The sequence below is a fragment of the Amphiura filiformis genome, chromosome 3 (assembly GCF_039555335.1).
Source record: "Amphiura filiformis chromosome 3, Afil_fr2py, whole genome shotgun sequence".
In the NCBI taxonomy this organism is placed as follows: domain Eukaryota; kingdom Metazoa; phylum Echinodermata; class Ophiuroidea; order Amphilepidida; family Amphiuridae; genus Amphiura; species Amphiura filiformis.
Window position 1 is genome coordinate 13,873,382 of NC_092630.1, and position 16,877 is coordinate 13,890,258.

Here is a 16,877-nt window from a genome sequence, read left to right on the forward strand (position 1 = left end):
TAAATTTTTTGGTTTTTGCTTATTTTGCTGATAAGATACAGGGTGTATCAAAATGATTGGTACCGACGACTTTTCATTTTTTGCCGAATTATTTTACTATTTTGTGTATCAGTATGGGGTTAATTGTTTAAATATGTGTAATTAAAATAGTTTTATCTTTTCTAAGAATTTTAGATCATAAAGATAGCACATTCTTATCAGAAGTTACGTGATTCTAAAGGAAAGTAGGTGTTTTTACATTTTTCATCGCAACGCTGGATCAGTAGCGCACCATTTTCAAAGCTCTATTTTGCTACAGATGCCTTTTGTGAATGATATGTTGAAAATCATGGAAATGCTTTTTCCCTTACCTATTTCTTCATTCATAATATTATATAAATGTTCTAATCATTGGTTGAGAGTAATATCATTGACTTGAATAATTTAGGTGGGGTAAAAGAAGTTTGTGTATCAACGGCTTCCAGGGCGGTAATTTAAATTGTAGTATTGAGGTTACTAAGTAGATGGTGTGGCAGAATGGCTATACATGTAGACTGTAGACAGTGTAGGTTAGGTTAGACCTGGTAAAAGTTATTGGAATGCTTTCATAGTAAAGAATCACTGGTTGACACGAAGCTATGTTCGAGTGAAGAGAAGATTTAGAAGACAGTTTACAAGAGCAACGAGTATCCCATGCAAACTTGCTATAATTTGCAATGTTTCAAAATCTGATATGGGCAGTTACAGAATGGATCCATCCCAGGTGTTAAGTTCATTCATAATAGAGCTTCACCTCACACTGCCAGAGTCGTAAGGGACTTCAGTAACTGTCTTTCTAAAAGCATGTGTAAAGCAATTTTATGTTATGTAGACTAAGATATTGAAGAGCATGAATGCAATAAAGTGTTCAAGCAGTGAACCTATTCATTTTGTGTAAGTAAAACCATGATTACGTCGATCTTCGTTTAAATGACAATAGCTCCCAGATGCATCAACCTATCATCTTCATATTATTAGATCGATAAGTTAACATATGATCCTTTCTATTTATTGTTAAAAAACTATATTAATTAGCAATTTTATATTTTTGATATATTTTTGAAAATGTCACATAGCCCGGTACCAATCATTTTGATACACCCTGTATACACTTTGTCGGTGGCAACACATAGTGGCATAGAGTGATTTGCAAAATTTTCCGTTTCACATAGTGGCGTATAGGTTTAGAGCTAGCTATTATCCTATAATAGTTATTCCTTGTTGACTATTAAAGATACAGTTTAATAGTTTGAACCTTGAACAAATGGAATTGGGACACTTCAAAAATGTTTTGATCGGAAACGTATTTTGTACTTCACGTACACCACTATGTGTTGCGACCGACGACTTAATTGCAAATTGAACTGCTAAATATTGTGTGAATGGCCTTTCAGGGAAAAAACTGTTGGCTTATTTCTGTCATTGGTGACAACACAATTGTGCCATTTCAATATGGCAAGTATAGACAAGGTATAATGCTGGTTCTTTTTTTCAGATGTCGACTGCTCAGTGCCAGAAGTGGGTAAGTGCAATAGCTGCCATGTGTAACTGCTATGTGTAGATGAGTAACACGCTGTGTGTACATAACAAATGTTCACAGGGCAGCTATTGCACTTACCCACTGCTGGCACTGAGCAGTTGATATGTCAGTTTAACATTTAATATTGTATGAAACTTAATACAAGCATTGAATTATAACTTAAATGCTGTAGTTAAAACAAAGGTGACAGTCGCTTCATCCATCGAGTAAGATGAGATGATGAGAAGAGAACAGGTATATAAGTGAGTTGATGGATATGGTTATACGCAGCGGTAGGAGATGGTTTCCATGTTTTTATATACGGCCAAGGTTGTTGCATCCAATCTGATTGAGAGATCTAATAAATGTCTAATTAACACAGTAACCATGATTCAGGTAACATACATCCTTTGTAGGCCTCCAACATAATGCTTTAATCAGCGACCTTTGGTATTTCACCGGGAGGAAACTATACTGAAGGTGATGGAGCTTCCTACTTTCATCAGAGGAGATGGTTGATGATTCACACTGGCTTATCATTTGCAAATTAGGTTTTTTTTCTAGTCATAATTTGAAAATTTATAAAAATTAAATCAATATTCAACACAAATCCATACGGGGCCAGAACATGCTGCAAATATGGTCTTCTTTTCGTATAACAATGTCCCTTTCTAGGTCAATTTTGGTATAAAAATGTGTCCTTTTTGCAAATTTTTGAAACAAAATGCCCCAATTACTAAATGGAATATGAGTCCCAATTTTGATAAAATATTGATAGAAATTTTGATAGAAAATATGGGTCTAATCTTTTTTTGAAAATTGCTATTGCATTTTTGACTGGGATTTACACTATAAAATGTACATGAGCTGTTAAAAATTATTTCCATCTATTGTTGCCCCCCATAGTTTTATTGTTGCCCCCCCCAATATTTTTCCCCCAGTTTGCCCCCATACTTTTAAGGTAAAATTACAAAACTTCCCCAACAACTTTGTGCAAATTTAGTTGATTTTGCCCCTCCTGAAATTCACTTCCCCCACTTGAGCTGTTTTTGTACATCAATTGTTAGTATTTGATTTTGTAGTAGAAACATCTTTTTGCATATTTTTACCTGCCCATTTTATAGATTTGGAGCTACTATACACCTGGGTCATCTAAATTGGCAAGACTGAAAACACTTTCAATCCAAATATTGTTTGATTTCAGTTCATTTTCCCTTATATTATAAAAAGATAACATCAAGCATTCATAACCAGCGCTATTGTAACCATCCATGCCAAAATTCAATATTTCCAGCTTTTGCATACGACGGAATTTTAAAATCATCTTTTTTCTTGTAGGTAGACTTTTTAATTTGATATCCAAATATGATTACATGACAAGGACATGTGCTGTATGCTTATTAAGTTACATCATGTACTCCCTCATATAAAAAACTGCCTTTAATTTCATTTCTATTTTCCATCTTGTTTTCTTGAATTTCAGATGGCATATTTTGATAATCTCAAAGTAATAATATACACGCCTACATATGTGCAGCTGTCAGTTACTTGTCTAATCATATCATACTGCATTGAGAAGCTATTCTAATTACCGCTGACCTTTGCATTCCCTTAGATTTCAACCAGATACTTTGACATCATTTAAAGTGACAATCAGTGATTTTCTGTACAAATATGTTGTATAATGCTCCACCAAATAATCAACAATCATAAACATGACAGTTTTATAATAATGTCTCATGTCAAAACATCAGATAACTTTCTATAATACTGTCTGTAGTAGAAAAGTCTTTATAATACATGGAAATATATTTTAATCATTTGCCTTCTTCGGGGGCATGTAATGCTGCATGTGTAGTAAGGTGCAACTTTCTACAGCATTTATTGGGGCTTAATTTCTTTTGCTATATTCAGTAGATAGCAGTTGAGAGTATTGTTGCAGCTATCTTTTGCTATCTTCAGTAGATAACAGTCAAGAGTACTGTTGCAGCTTTCTTTTGCTATCTTCAGTAGATAGCAGTTGAGAGTACTGTTGTAGCTTTCTTTTGCTATCTTCAGTAGATAACAGTTGAGAGTACTGTTGCAGCTATCTTTTGCTATCTTCAGTAGATAGCAGTTGAGAGTACTGTTGCAGCTTTCTTTTGCTATCTTCTGTAGATAACAGTAGAGATTACTGTTGCAGCTTTCTTTTGCTATCTTCAGTAGATAACAGTCAAGAGTACTGTTGCAGCTTTCTTTTGCTATCTTCAGTAGATAGCAGTTGAGAGTACTGTTGTAGCTTTCTTTTGCTATCTTCAGTAGATAACAGTTGAGAGTACTGTTGCAGCTATCTTTTGCTATCTTCAGTAGATAGCAGTTGAGAGTACTGTTGCAGCTTTCTTTTGCTATCTTCTGTAGATAACAGTTGAGAGTACTGTTGCAGCTATCTTTTGCTATCTTCATTAGATAGCAGTTGAGAGTACTGTTGCAGCTTTCTTTTGCTATCTTCTGTAGATAGCAGTTGAGATTACTGTTGCAGCTGCCTTTTGCTATCTTCAGTAGATAGCAGTTGAGAGTACTGTTGCAGCTTTCTTTTTGCTTTCTTTTGCTATCTTCAGTAGGTAGCATTTGGTACTGTTGCAGCTTTTGCTATCTTCAGTAGATAGCAGTTGAGAGTATTGTTGCACCTTTCTTTTGTTATCTTCATTAGATAGCAGTTGAGAGTACTGTTGCAGCTTTCTTTTGCTATCTTCTGTAGATAACAGTAGAGATTACTGTTGCAGCTTTCTTTTGCTATCTTCTGTAGATAGCAGTTGAGATTACTGTTGCAGCTTTCTTTTGCTATCTTCAGTAGATAGCAGTTGAGAGTACTGCTGCAGCTTTCTTTTGCTATCTTCAGTAGATAGCAGTTGAGAGTATTGTTGCAGCTTTCTTTTGCTATCGTCAATAGATAGCAGTTGAGAGTACTGTATTATGTTTTTCAGAACATAAAAAAACAATTTTTACATTTTGGATTTTGGAATTATAAGATTGCTGCCATGTTTGCATGCCATTATTAGGTACATTAGCAAATCTGTACTTGTCCTAAAATGCAGAAATCTTAAATTTTGATTTACTAAATAGTCACTGATATTCCCTTTAAACTTGCAGAGTGATACACTCTGCTGCTGCAATATTTTCTTGTGAATTGCAACACAAAATTAACACCACTAGGCTAGAACATCCAGGTTGTCTTTTTACAGCATTGGTGGTATAAACCGTCTGGAAAGGAGGATCAATGCCGTAACACGTGGGTTGAATCAATACAATTAGCCCAACTCAAATTTGCCAATTGGATTTAGACTGGGTTTTGATATTAAATCAATTGCTCGCTAATCCAATTGATTTAGATTATAAATATTTTTTGCCGCATACTTTCCCCGAGTTGATTTCTGGGATAAAAATATTTTTCTCTGGATTAGCTTTTCAACAGAAATCATAAAGGCAAATAAAAGGATTTTTAAGTACATCTAATTGAAGCATAATTTAGGTGCTTACCATTGATGTGTAAGAGAGGTTAATATTTCAGGATATTATAGTCTTGCTTCCAGGTCCTCTCGTCAAGCCACAGGGCTTTCCGGAAAAACGGTGTGATAACAGTAAATTTTTGTCACTGATACCCAAGGCTAATGGAAAATTCACTCAAACTGCTAGAATAAGATGTTTTTCTTACATAAACAATTTGTTCCTTCGTTGCCTCTAGGGTGATGATTTTTTTCTTTACTTTTCTTTCTTAAAAATTAAACCCTAAGGAAAGAAGATGTGACCCATTGCTGAATTACTTGAAATGCCGCAAGATATTCTCGGAGACGGTCTGTATCAGTAACAAGTGCACCATCTTCATCTTGCTAGTAGTTTTAAGTTAAAAACGAGACAGTCTGCTGTTGTGTTTTTTTACCTACACTTGATTATCATTCACGACTGCTGGCACAATATCATTTGCTTAAAAGCTCTGTGAATCAAGTTAATGGTTTTGAAACAAGTCAGGTGTAGTAGAAACTAGATTTTGAGAGCAAGTTAACAAATAGAGAGAAACATAGTCATGCTGAGCTAATTTGAGAAAGGAGAAATTGAAGAAAAATATTTTCTTGGAAAATGTAGGGAAAACTCATAAAATGATGAAATGTGAAATTGAAATAGAATTCAGGGTATGTCAGATCATTGATTTCTATCATGCATGTCTGACACTAGGATCCACAACATGCTCATCTATCCGGGCACAGTTTTTTAACCCCAATACATTTCTATACTCATTGAATGACCTCTGAAAATTTGGGTACAAAAACTCATACCCAGCAACTTGAGGTCAAATTTTGCACTATGATTGTTAATTGAGGTTATTGAACTATGCAATTGGAATGAGGCCATTATGGTCCATAGTGTGAGGAGCCAAAATGATGGAAGGGGGCTAACTAGCAAACACAGAAATGTTCTTAAAACATTTATTCAAAACATTTTAATAATATTTAAATGTTGGGTTATCATGGCTATATAAGATCATGAATATGTTTTTAAAACATGATTGTAAATATTTTGGGCAAACATTTTTGCAAAATATTTTGTCAACAGTTAAATAACATTCTGTTATTTTTATATCCTTTATATATAACCCGACATTTTATAGGCACTATGGTATTCACTGATGTTGTGATCGTGACATGATTAGGAATCAGACACAAATTATTATGTGAAGAAAATTGTGGTTTTTGAACAAAGTGGTTTTGAAGTCGTTGCATCTGTCAGGAAGTTGGATGCAAATTAGTATTCAGAAAGGATAAGTATGCGCCAGTTAGTAGTCTAGAAATACATATTAGTGTTAAACTCATAAACAATTCAGTGCATAAATATTGTAACAAAACTTTGAGGTCATTGAATAATATTTTGCCATGCAAAATGAGTCCAGACTTGAGTGAAGATAAGCAAACAACACAATATTAGTACAATAATAAGGCTTTAATACATTTTTGGAATCACCCAACATAAGATATATCATTTTTTGACAGCTTCTTGTATTCAAATTTTTGTGTAACAAAATTTATTTGACTGAAGGTAATGTTTCTTAAATGCAAGCATTTGGATAATCTATATGTGCGTGCTTGACCATGTTAACTGCTGCTTTGAGTCAAGTCTAGACTTCGATAAGTGAGCAAATGATGGGTCTCGGACGAGCTAGATAGGTAGGTACACAGGTTATTCTTGCTTCAAAGAATGTAATGGCTCATTCAATTTTCCCACTGACTTAGTTTGCAATGCCCCAGCTATCAATATGTTTGTGTTGAGTGTAAACCTTTTGATGCTCAAGTCTAGCAGGTTGCTAAGGGAGCGATCGTTATTTATGGCAGGGGGGAATGGGTAAATTTAGGGGGGAACACGAAATTTTTTTGTGGTCTTGAGGGGGGAACCTGAAATTTTTAGTTGAAACAGGAGGGGGGATTGTTAAATTTTAAATGGAGAAAATTGGGAAAACAAGGGGGAATGCGAAAATTTTGAGCGGACGCGAGGGGGGAACGCGAAATTTTTTGTCGATATTTTTGCCAAAACACCCATTCCCCCCCTGCCGTAAATAACGATCGGTCCCTAATTTAACAAAACATTGGGCTATGGGCTATTCCAGTTGTATCTTTAAAGGCCTGTAACTCAAAAACATGTCTGGCAACTTGTTCCGGGTTTTGTTGGAGCTGGCCACATATGTGACCATACACCACAAATGGGCAGTAATGTCAGCAGAGCTTGTTTTGAGATATATGGTTCATTGAACCTCTCGAAAACAATAGAAAACAAAAAATTTCCTAACTCTTTTACTTACTGATTTTTACTACCATAAACACAAGCAACAGGGATATGTATTATATCAAAGCTTATTTTGAGGAAAAGTTGCCTGTCTGATATCTCAAAAAGTGAAAATGCCGCTCCTTTGTGGTGGATGTCACATATGTCTCCTTAACAAGTATAATGTTCCATAAAAAGTTTTTGATATCCACAACAAAGACAAATGAAACAAACAGAATAAACATGTAACCAAGAGACTAAACAAGTACAGTTAAAGGGCATTTCGTGATCCACAGCCTCATCCCCCCACTTTTCTCAAAAAAAGTTGAGATTTTTATATCACTGGAAACCTCTGGCTACATAATGTTTATGTACAAAACATTTCTTGCAGATTAATTTGTTTAGCAAAGATATCGTGAAATTTGAATTTCGTTCTGGTGCACCAGAACGAAATTACAACACATTGTCTATGGAGCAGTGTAATACACATCATCATGCATAACTCGCAAACGCAAAATCGGAATCAACTGAAATTTTGGGAATAAGCTTTTTTCGTGGATATCTACTGAAAGATGACATAAAAAGAGGATGCTAGGATCACAAAATACTCCTTTAAGTGCTTCTGTTTAAATAAAGAGGATCAAGCATTGAGATGTGTTGTGATGTTTGCGGTCGGCTACAGCGTTGCTCTTGTGAAACGACGCATTTACTTTCATTACCTTCCACTCTCTCCTAGCATTGTCATTGGGGCCTGTGGCATTCAAGAGCCAAAAATACATCAAGGAAGATTACAATGAAAATGAATTACTACAGCTAGCCGGGTATCTTCTGCCTTGTGGTCAGTTTGGCCAGCCACTCTGCCAAATAGCTATTCCAGTTGAAATCCATACACCCCCTGTGGAAGACATGACCTTAATCTTCCACACAGGGAGTGTGAAATTCAAATAGGGTTACCTGAATGGGTGACTGCATTTGCAAGTTATATACCCCCTGTGTGGGATATTAAAGTCATGTCTTCCTAAAGGGGGTATGGATTTTAATTGGAATAGCCCACTAGCTTGCCAGCTAGTCAATGTGACGGCTAAACAGTGTACTACTATTACCGTCTCAATGGGCTAGGTGCTTATTTCTCACAGACAAATAAAGATAGAGTTTACTACCAGTGTAAACAAGTTAATTTCATCAGGGTTCATATTTTATGAGCAGCTTTAAATAAAAGTACTGTGAATTTGTTTTATATTTGAACAGAAATAAATACCAGCCCAGATTAGACTTATGTTATTTTTCCACTTATCAAAAAGAAGAAAACAAAATTACCAATGTTCTCTTACCATAATACTGTTAAGAATTTAAGCATTTTAAATGTCCTGAATTAAGGCCAGTTGGAGCCTTCAGGTCAAATTTTTCCAGTTATTATTATTTTGCTTAAATAATACAGTGTATTTTTTGCAGAGTAATACATTGGTCTTGAAGGAAATTAGTCAAGAATGTCACTGGTCACATATATATTTCCATACAATACATGTATGTATTGCAGTTGCAGTTATTCATTTATGACAAATAATAGGTCAAAAACGTTTTCACTATTCCAGCCCCCTCCAGTGAAAATCAAACGCATGGGGAAAAATATAACCCATTACAATGAGCCTTGAGATTTCACATATTGAACCCATACCTTTCCCATGTGAGCTTGACTTTTCTCAATATATGAGCACAAACATCGCTAGCTCAGGCACTGCTCTGATCGACTCAAAAAGAAGCAAGTCCCAAGTTTGTAAAATTTAGGTTGAAGCTAATGGAGTGAAGGATGTATATCTGGAGCATTATACACATACTTGACACTCTCTGTAATTGTATTCAGTAAGATGGAAGATTAAACCTATCTAGAGAGTTGTTTTATCAATGTACCTTGTTATACCTTCTAAAGACAAGACAATAACATAATGTATAGAGGATGCTAGCATATTTGCTATCTTCAGTAGATAGCAATTTCAGACTAAGCTTCCGAGGGATGCGAAAATCACTGCAAGTGGCGGCCATTATCCTGCGGGAAAAGTGGATCCCAATGGTCATTCTGAAGAAGCCATCAGCCAAGATGGCAAAAGTCTATAAAACAGTGATTAATTTTTGGATTTAAAAATCAGAAAATCAAACCAATTTTAAACTACAATCCTACAAATGCATCTATTTCATTTAAGGCTATATTAATTTGGTAGTTATTCACAAGTTATGTACTGTACAATAGACAATAAATGGTACTGATGACATGATTGTTTTTACCAAGGTCTCTTCAATAGTGATTTAATAGAGACTTCAGAATATGTACTTAACATAATATTAGTCTTATAGAGGTATGGCGGACACAATATGATGTGGCTGCACAAAGCGGTTGAGTGTTTTTAATTTGCCTGATTTTATGCAAATTGAATACTACCCACCTATTGTGTATGCAAATACTTCAAAAAGGCCAATTGAAATACTGTCTACAGTAATCACTGTGCTGATTTGTTTACATTGGATTTTATTTGAAATCTTCATAGAAATCTATGTTTGTGTTATAATTATTTCCTCCTCTTTTCTCTTGAAACAATTTTATTGTTATAGATTTTATTGCAGCATTTGTTACTTCATATCTTCAGTAGATAGCAATTGAAAGCATGTCTCTTTTGCTGTCATCAGAACATAATAATAATTTTAATTTGCTGTCTTCAGTAGGTTACATCTAATAATCTAAAAATGCTGTCTTCAGTAGATAGCTAAAGTAACCTATATGGCTATCTTTAGTAAATACCAATTAGAATAAATTAGACAATAATTATGTATAGTATATCTTAAAATCCTATCTTCAGTAGATAGTAAGAGTACATTTAGGCTATCTTAAGTAAATACCAAAGGGAATATGTTTATTTTGCTATCTTCAGTAGATAGCAAGTGGAGGTTTATTATTTATTTATTTTAAGTAAAATTACAAAAGTATGTTCATTCTTTAGTTAAGCAAGAACTGACAAGAAGTAATTTGTTTTGCTATATCTGTACTTCTCTTAATGCATGGCAAATAGAGGAAAATTTTTCTTCCATCAATAGATAGCAATGTGGCTTCCTAATGAGATAATCTTATGCAGCTTGCTATAAATTATGTTTTTACAAATAGCACAGAAAAAGCAAGTCAAACATTTATTTCAATAAACCCAGCTGATTACAAAAGTTAAAATATTTTAATGTAGTAACCTCAATAGGTGAAAAACAGTTTCTCTTCAGTAGATAAATTGAAAAATAAAAGGCAATTTCTTTAATCTATTAGAGCAATATAAATTGTTTTTATTTAATCATACTTTCTACAGCACTGTTCAGTATCGATGAGAGAAAGGCAATATGATTGTTATTTTCTTATTTCCATACCTACGGGAGACAGTAATATATAAGACAATTTAAGCATTGCTCTCAACATCACAATAATCTAATATCATTTTGATCAGAAATACCCAAATGAGTTAAAGCAATAATAAAAATACAATTCATATTGCAATTGTTAAATATACCAATCAATCATACATAGAGACCAAAAGGTCAAATTTAGTCGACTAGAACTGCTATTGTAAACAGAAGTGTCTCTGAATTTATTAAGGGCTACGTTCATCCCTTGGTGACGTCTGATGCAGCCTCTGTGTATCATAAATTGTGACTCAGTCTCACCCAACCGGGTCAGAGGTGGTAAATGTGAAATTAAGATATGAGTAAAAATATGCAGTAAGAAACAACAACATATATAAAAAATTGATATTATTAAGGCTTATAACGTAGCAACTAAGTATGCTAGAGGTGTCAAATTTGAGCAATAGTATGCTTGGTTACTAGGCGTATTGGTGATGATAATATCTCAAATTTTCAAAATAGTCACCTTTGGCTTGCTTAGATTAGACTATATCCCATTTTGAAGTCAAGATATTTCAATTCTTGGTTCAGTTACTCTATTTTCTTATATTGACTCTATTGATTTTGTCAGCGCTTTGACTTGTAAACAGGACTATGGTCTCAAACAACCTCATCTGCCAATACTCAATTCTTTAACCTCAATATACTTGTGCATTCTTTTATGACCTTTGAATGAGTTGGGTATGAAAACGCGTACTCCATATCTTTTAAAATCTTCATAATTTTAAACTATGATTGTTAAATGGGGGCTAGTGAACTGTGCCATTGAAATGGATGTCATTTTGGCTCATAAAAATAGCTGCACTTATATAGCACCTAAGTCAAATAGCTCTTATGATATCAAGTGCTGGTCAGTGCACATCCATGGTCAGTGCTCATTCCGTTCACATGTAAAAGGGGTAACTGGTATTTGATACCCTAATCGTTATACTGCTTTCTGCATTGGTTTGTTCTTCAGTCTGTATGTAGGCCAATTTGATGCATTAAATGGATTGCATATTTTTGTCACAATGCTCATTTACACTATATGCTATAGCTAGCCTAGTTAATGCATTTTGCATAGGTCTGGGCGATGTATTTTCCATGGCCCCAAGTGTTTGTCCCTTAGTACGATGAAACAACCTAAAACAAACAAATAAATAAACTTTCAACAAATATGATTTAAGACTGTTTATAACTGATATAAAATTGGATACAGTTTAAAATGCTTTACACACAGCTAAAATTGTTCACTTACGTGAGCTTTCGACATGACAACTCAATGAACTTGTGTCTTCTTGAAACTGATGTTACTGATCTTGATAGTCACATGCAATTATGATGTAATATTGTTTGATACTTAGTTTTTGTAAGCAAAACCCATACAGTCATTCGTGTGACCAGTTTTCTCACTGAGGCCCCTTTTTGCGATTTTGGCTCAGTGAAAACAAGATTTGATGTAGGGGAATTGTCATCTAAATGGGAAATTGTGCATTTCTGACAAAATTGGGCCATGTTGACAAGCAAAATACTTTTGGTGCACTTAAGTTCTAGAGAGACTTAAATTGGATGTGACCAATCATGCCAGTGGTAAACTGGGAGTTTAGAGCCAGGAAGTGTGAAAGTTCCAAGCATTTGTAATAAAGGAGCAACGTTAACCAGATCATGACACGGCATTTCAACTGCCATTCTTGGCGGATACTTCTTTCCTTCCCAAGGCCCGGGGCACTTAGCATTGTAACTTGGTCATCAGACCAGATGACTGTCAGTTAATGCCTGAAAAATATGTGTTTTCATGCCCTGTCTAGCTGGTTTCATCTTAGGAGAGTGGCAAGGGAAATTGAACTCCACCTATGGCTAAAATGGGCAATTCTATTTGAAATTTATACACCCCCTGTGGAAGACATGACCTTAATCTCCCACACAGGAATTTCAAATGGGGTTACCTGAATGGATGGCGCCATTTGAATTCTACACCCCTTGTGTGGGAGATTAAGGTCATGTCTTCCATAGGGGGTGTATGGATTTCAACTGGAATAGCCCAGTAGAGCGTGAGGGAAACAAATTGTGATGACAAAGATAAGACACGGGAGAATAGATTATGACGGAATAATATGACTCTTTTGTCAAGATGTTGAACAGAAAATTAAGTGAGATTAAGAGATGAATTATTCAGTTATGACAAACTTGTTTTGATCATAGCAGCTTTGGTTTTGTGAATATGATGAATTTTAAGTAGTGTAATATAATTTGAGGAAAGGAACAGACGTGAATAATCTTGAGTTTCTCATCAGAGTAAAACTGAATGTGGATGAAAAGCTCAATGTTTTTTATTTTGTTTAATTTTGATACCTTTATAGATCTAAATGATCAACAAATCTATTTACATGTATGGTAATTGTTCTTGATGTGAGCTGCATGGCAGGGAAAAAATTATCATGTTTTTCATTAGTTTTAGTAATGAAACAAGAAGTTAACCATAACTTACTTTAAATCCCAAATTGATTAAATAGATTTTCTGAATGTCAGCCTGAAAATGTCAACAGTTTTAAGTGACATTAACTATCAGTGAAAAAAAGATAACATAGATCTGTAAATGAGCAAGTTTTTGATGGATTTTGACACAAAAAAAGCAAGTCAAGGTATCTTCGTAAACGTTTTCCATCAGCGGTATTATTAGCTTTGAATTACTGATAAAGTGTCATGCGACAGATGGTTGAGAGATTGACTCAGTAGTAATTAAATGTGATTTATGCACTTGGAAAGCTTAACCATGATGTTCCATAGTGCATTATATGGAAATGGATAAATTGAGATAGTAAATGTTGTTATATATTTTGTAGGATTTAGAAAAACATCTGTTGTTTTGTGTGTAGGATTTCGTCTGGTTTGTACCGACTTACTATTCACAAGTCAAAATTGATCAGTAGTTTATTAATTCAGTCATTGATTTGTTATAAGTTGTTTAGTTTCTCTCCGATAAAGAAATGATTGCAACCTGTCATATTGTTATATATAGCATTGTCTTTGGGTTTATAGCTTAAAGGATAATTCGTAGAATGATCAACCAAATTAGATAGATGTTCTTTGTTGAAGTTGTACACAATTATGCTTAAGTTATAAAAGATTTTCTAAACTTAAATTAAATTGAGACTTATCATACAATGTAATACACAAGATATACAATTCCGTATTTGAACTATCTTAAATTTTCAGTTAAATGGTTAATTAATGACAAAAATATGAATTCTTTCAAATGTATTGTCACTTCCATTTTTTAAACGATGATAAGCTTGAAGGCATTTGTTCCTGCAATTAAAAAAATAAAAATTGCAACAACATTGGCTCCATGTTAAATTTCATTTTTATATATATTTCAATAAGGCAACAGAAAAACCCCACCTGGTTGGTCAGGATTTTTTATTTATTTTTTTTAAATTACCCCAAGAAAAATCAAAATCTGTAAATATTTTGCAATTTGGGGTAATACCAAAAAAAAAAATTTGTTCCTGATATTTTTGAAAATTAGTTTCCCAATACTTGTAAAATCTGGGTAGGTCGAGCCCGTAAAACGGGTTTTTTCGTTATCTAATTATATAATCGTAAAACAGTGGCTAACAAGCTTAAGTCGACATGTCAGATAAATTGAGAGATGTCAATGATTAACTATTTCAGACTTTGAACCTAACTTTGGGTAAAATTTTAATTTTCTTTTTGACCCTTCCTGCATTAGTCACTCAATGATATATGCAGTGATTGACCTTTCATCAGGGTCAGAATTTTGGCGTAAATCCAGAAATCAATTCTTTTAAAAAGATCATTCCTGGGGGTACTCAAATTACATTTTGACAGGGGTGTGCTGCTGGAACTCTGAAACCCTTATGTTTAAGAGTAACCCATTATTTTTTCAATATGCAACAAAATTATAACCTTTCATTTTATTTTAAAATCTTGGAAGTAGATTAGGTCGATGGCAGGATATGTTTATAATAAGTAACATAATTTTTATGGAAATTATTTGCCATTCTTCAGAATTATAACGAAGTAATTTTACACACCAAAAACTACATAAATTGAACATTTTACAATATTAAATGACATAACACTGTTAAAAGGGCATTTCGTGATCCACAGCATCATCATCGTACTTTTCTCAAAAAAAGTTGAGATTTTTATACCACTGGAAACCTCTGGCCACATAATGTTTATGTACAAAAAATTTCTTGCAGATTAATTTGTTTAGCAAAAATATTGTGAAACTTACGTTCTGGTACACCAGAATGTAATTACAACACATTGTCTATGGAGCAGTGTAATACACATAATCATGCATATGATAATTCGCAAACGCAAAAACGGAATCAACTGAAATTTTGGAAATTAGCTTTTTTCATGGATATGTACTGAAAAATGTCATAAAAACAAGATGCTAGGATCGTGAAATACTCCTTTAAAGGAATTCTATTTTCAAATTGATCATTTTGATCGGGTAATAGATTCATGTTAAATTTTGAACAATGCATGTCTCTTGTGAATTTGCAGTAGCAAGTACAATACGTGTATACAGCACATTCTGGATATATTTTGATGTACTGTTTGTCCCACATGAATACTTGTTATGTTCCAAACATACAAGACACATTTTATATGTTAAATATTAAACATATCTCTAGGAATGGAAAGGTCAGAAATATAAATAGATGCCTTACATTTTACCCTCCTGTGACAAAACACCGTATCTGCCTTGTTATATACTTGTAGATACAGGTTTTTTCCGTGGGACGAAAAGCTTTCCCCGTCTGTCCTCAGTCTGGTCAATATGCGTTGTTTGTTTATCTTCCCCTTGGGGTTTTGAACATTAAATCATTATATTTATTGCCTTCCATGATGATGGCTTCGGAACAACCTACCTGCAATGGTGGACTCACAAAATTGAATTTCACAAGTTTTAATGATTGACAGACATTAGAGGGGGAGAGAGCATATTATTTCATAATTGGACTTTTTCCATCTTTGGCAATTTTAAAGTAGCTTCATCACTCTTGTTATTTCACCATCAGTAGGGTGTCACCAGATAGTAATTGTGCATACATTTCACAGAAAATGCAAAGTTGATTTATATGTAAATTAACTTATTTGCATAAATTAATTGTATCAATGAATTGTTTGTAGAGAATTCACACAAATGTGAGTCAAATGTAAATCTGGGGAGGGCGGGTTAGTGTAGTGGTCTTCTCGCTCGCTTCTCACCACTGTGGCCCGGGTTCAATTCCCCGCGGCTCCATATGTGAGTTTGGTTGCCGATCCATGCTCGTCCTCGCAGAGTTTTTCTCCGGGTGCTCGGTTTCCTCCTGCATCTAAAATCGGACCTCTTCCCATATCCCTGTCCCGTCATATCCGGATGGCGTCCCTTAAATTTAGTAGCCTCTGAGCACTATTGGGATTAGCCTGGCTTCGGCCGAATGTTATAAATAAAATTAAAAAAATTCTAGTTTGGTGGTGCGGTTTTTGTTTCTTATCGATGAAATGATAAGGAATTTAGAAAATAATATCGAAAATAAAATCGATGTTCGTATTAATAATTTTATGTTTTTGATTTTCTTATTTCTTCTTTTCAGAGTCAAAACCTGGGGCGATGCCATTAGTGTGGACCTCTTAAAGAGACTCAATGAATCCACTGAAATAGACTTTCTTGAAAAGGTAAGCACTTGTAATTATATCTTACATAGACATGTTATAGAAAACGCTTGAAACTGTACAATTTTGTAATATTTGTGGACCTATTTTTCACACCTGTGATGTCAAAATCATTTGGATTGATTTTGAAGTCCAATTTTTTGTGCTCTATTAATTTTGTTGTCATTACACTGAATATATAAACAATTTAAATTTCATTTGATAAGATTGTGAAAATTGATTCCATGCGAATATTTCCTTACTTTGAAATATTACCAGTACCGTATATGTAATTAACCTGTTGAATTGGATATCAGGGTCTTGATGGATTTTGAGAACAAAGTCAGACAGTGTACTTGTGACGATAAGAGTATTTGAAGGGTGTTTGGTACAGAATGATATATTCAAATGTGAGATTCAACTTGAGTTCATTATTACAGGCAATACAAGTTTAGTATTATTTTTT

The 16,877-nt window shown here is 34.1% G+C and overlaps 1 protein-coding gene across 1 annotated transcript in view; it reads left to right on the forward strand.

The window, feature by feature from the left end:
• LOC140148075 (voltage-dependent calcium channel subunit alpha-2/delta-1-like) overlaps positions 1 to 16,877 on the forward strand; it is a 313,901-nt gene that overhangs the window by 32,386 nt on the left and 264,638 nt on the right. Inside the window, exon 2 of the mRNA XM_072169928.1 lies at positions 16,354 to 16,435. Within this exon, the coding sequence (XP_072026029.1) occupies positions 16,354 to 16,435 (82 nt within the window). The remainder of the gene's footprint in view (positions 1 to 16,353; positions 16,436 to 16,877) is intronic.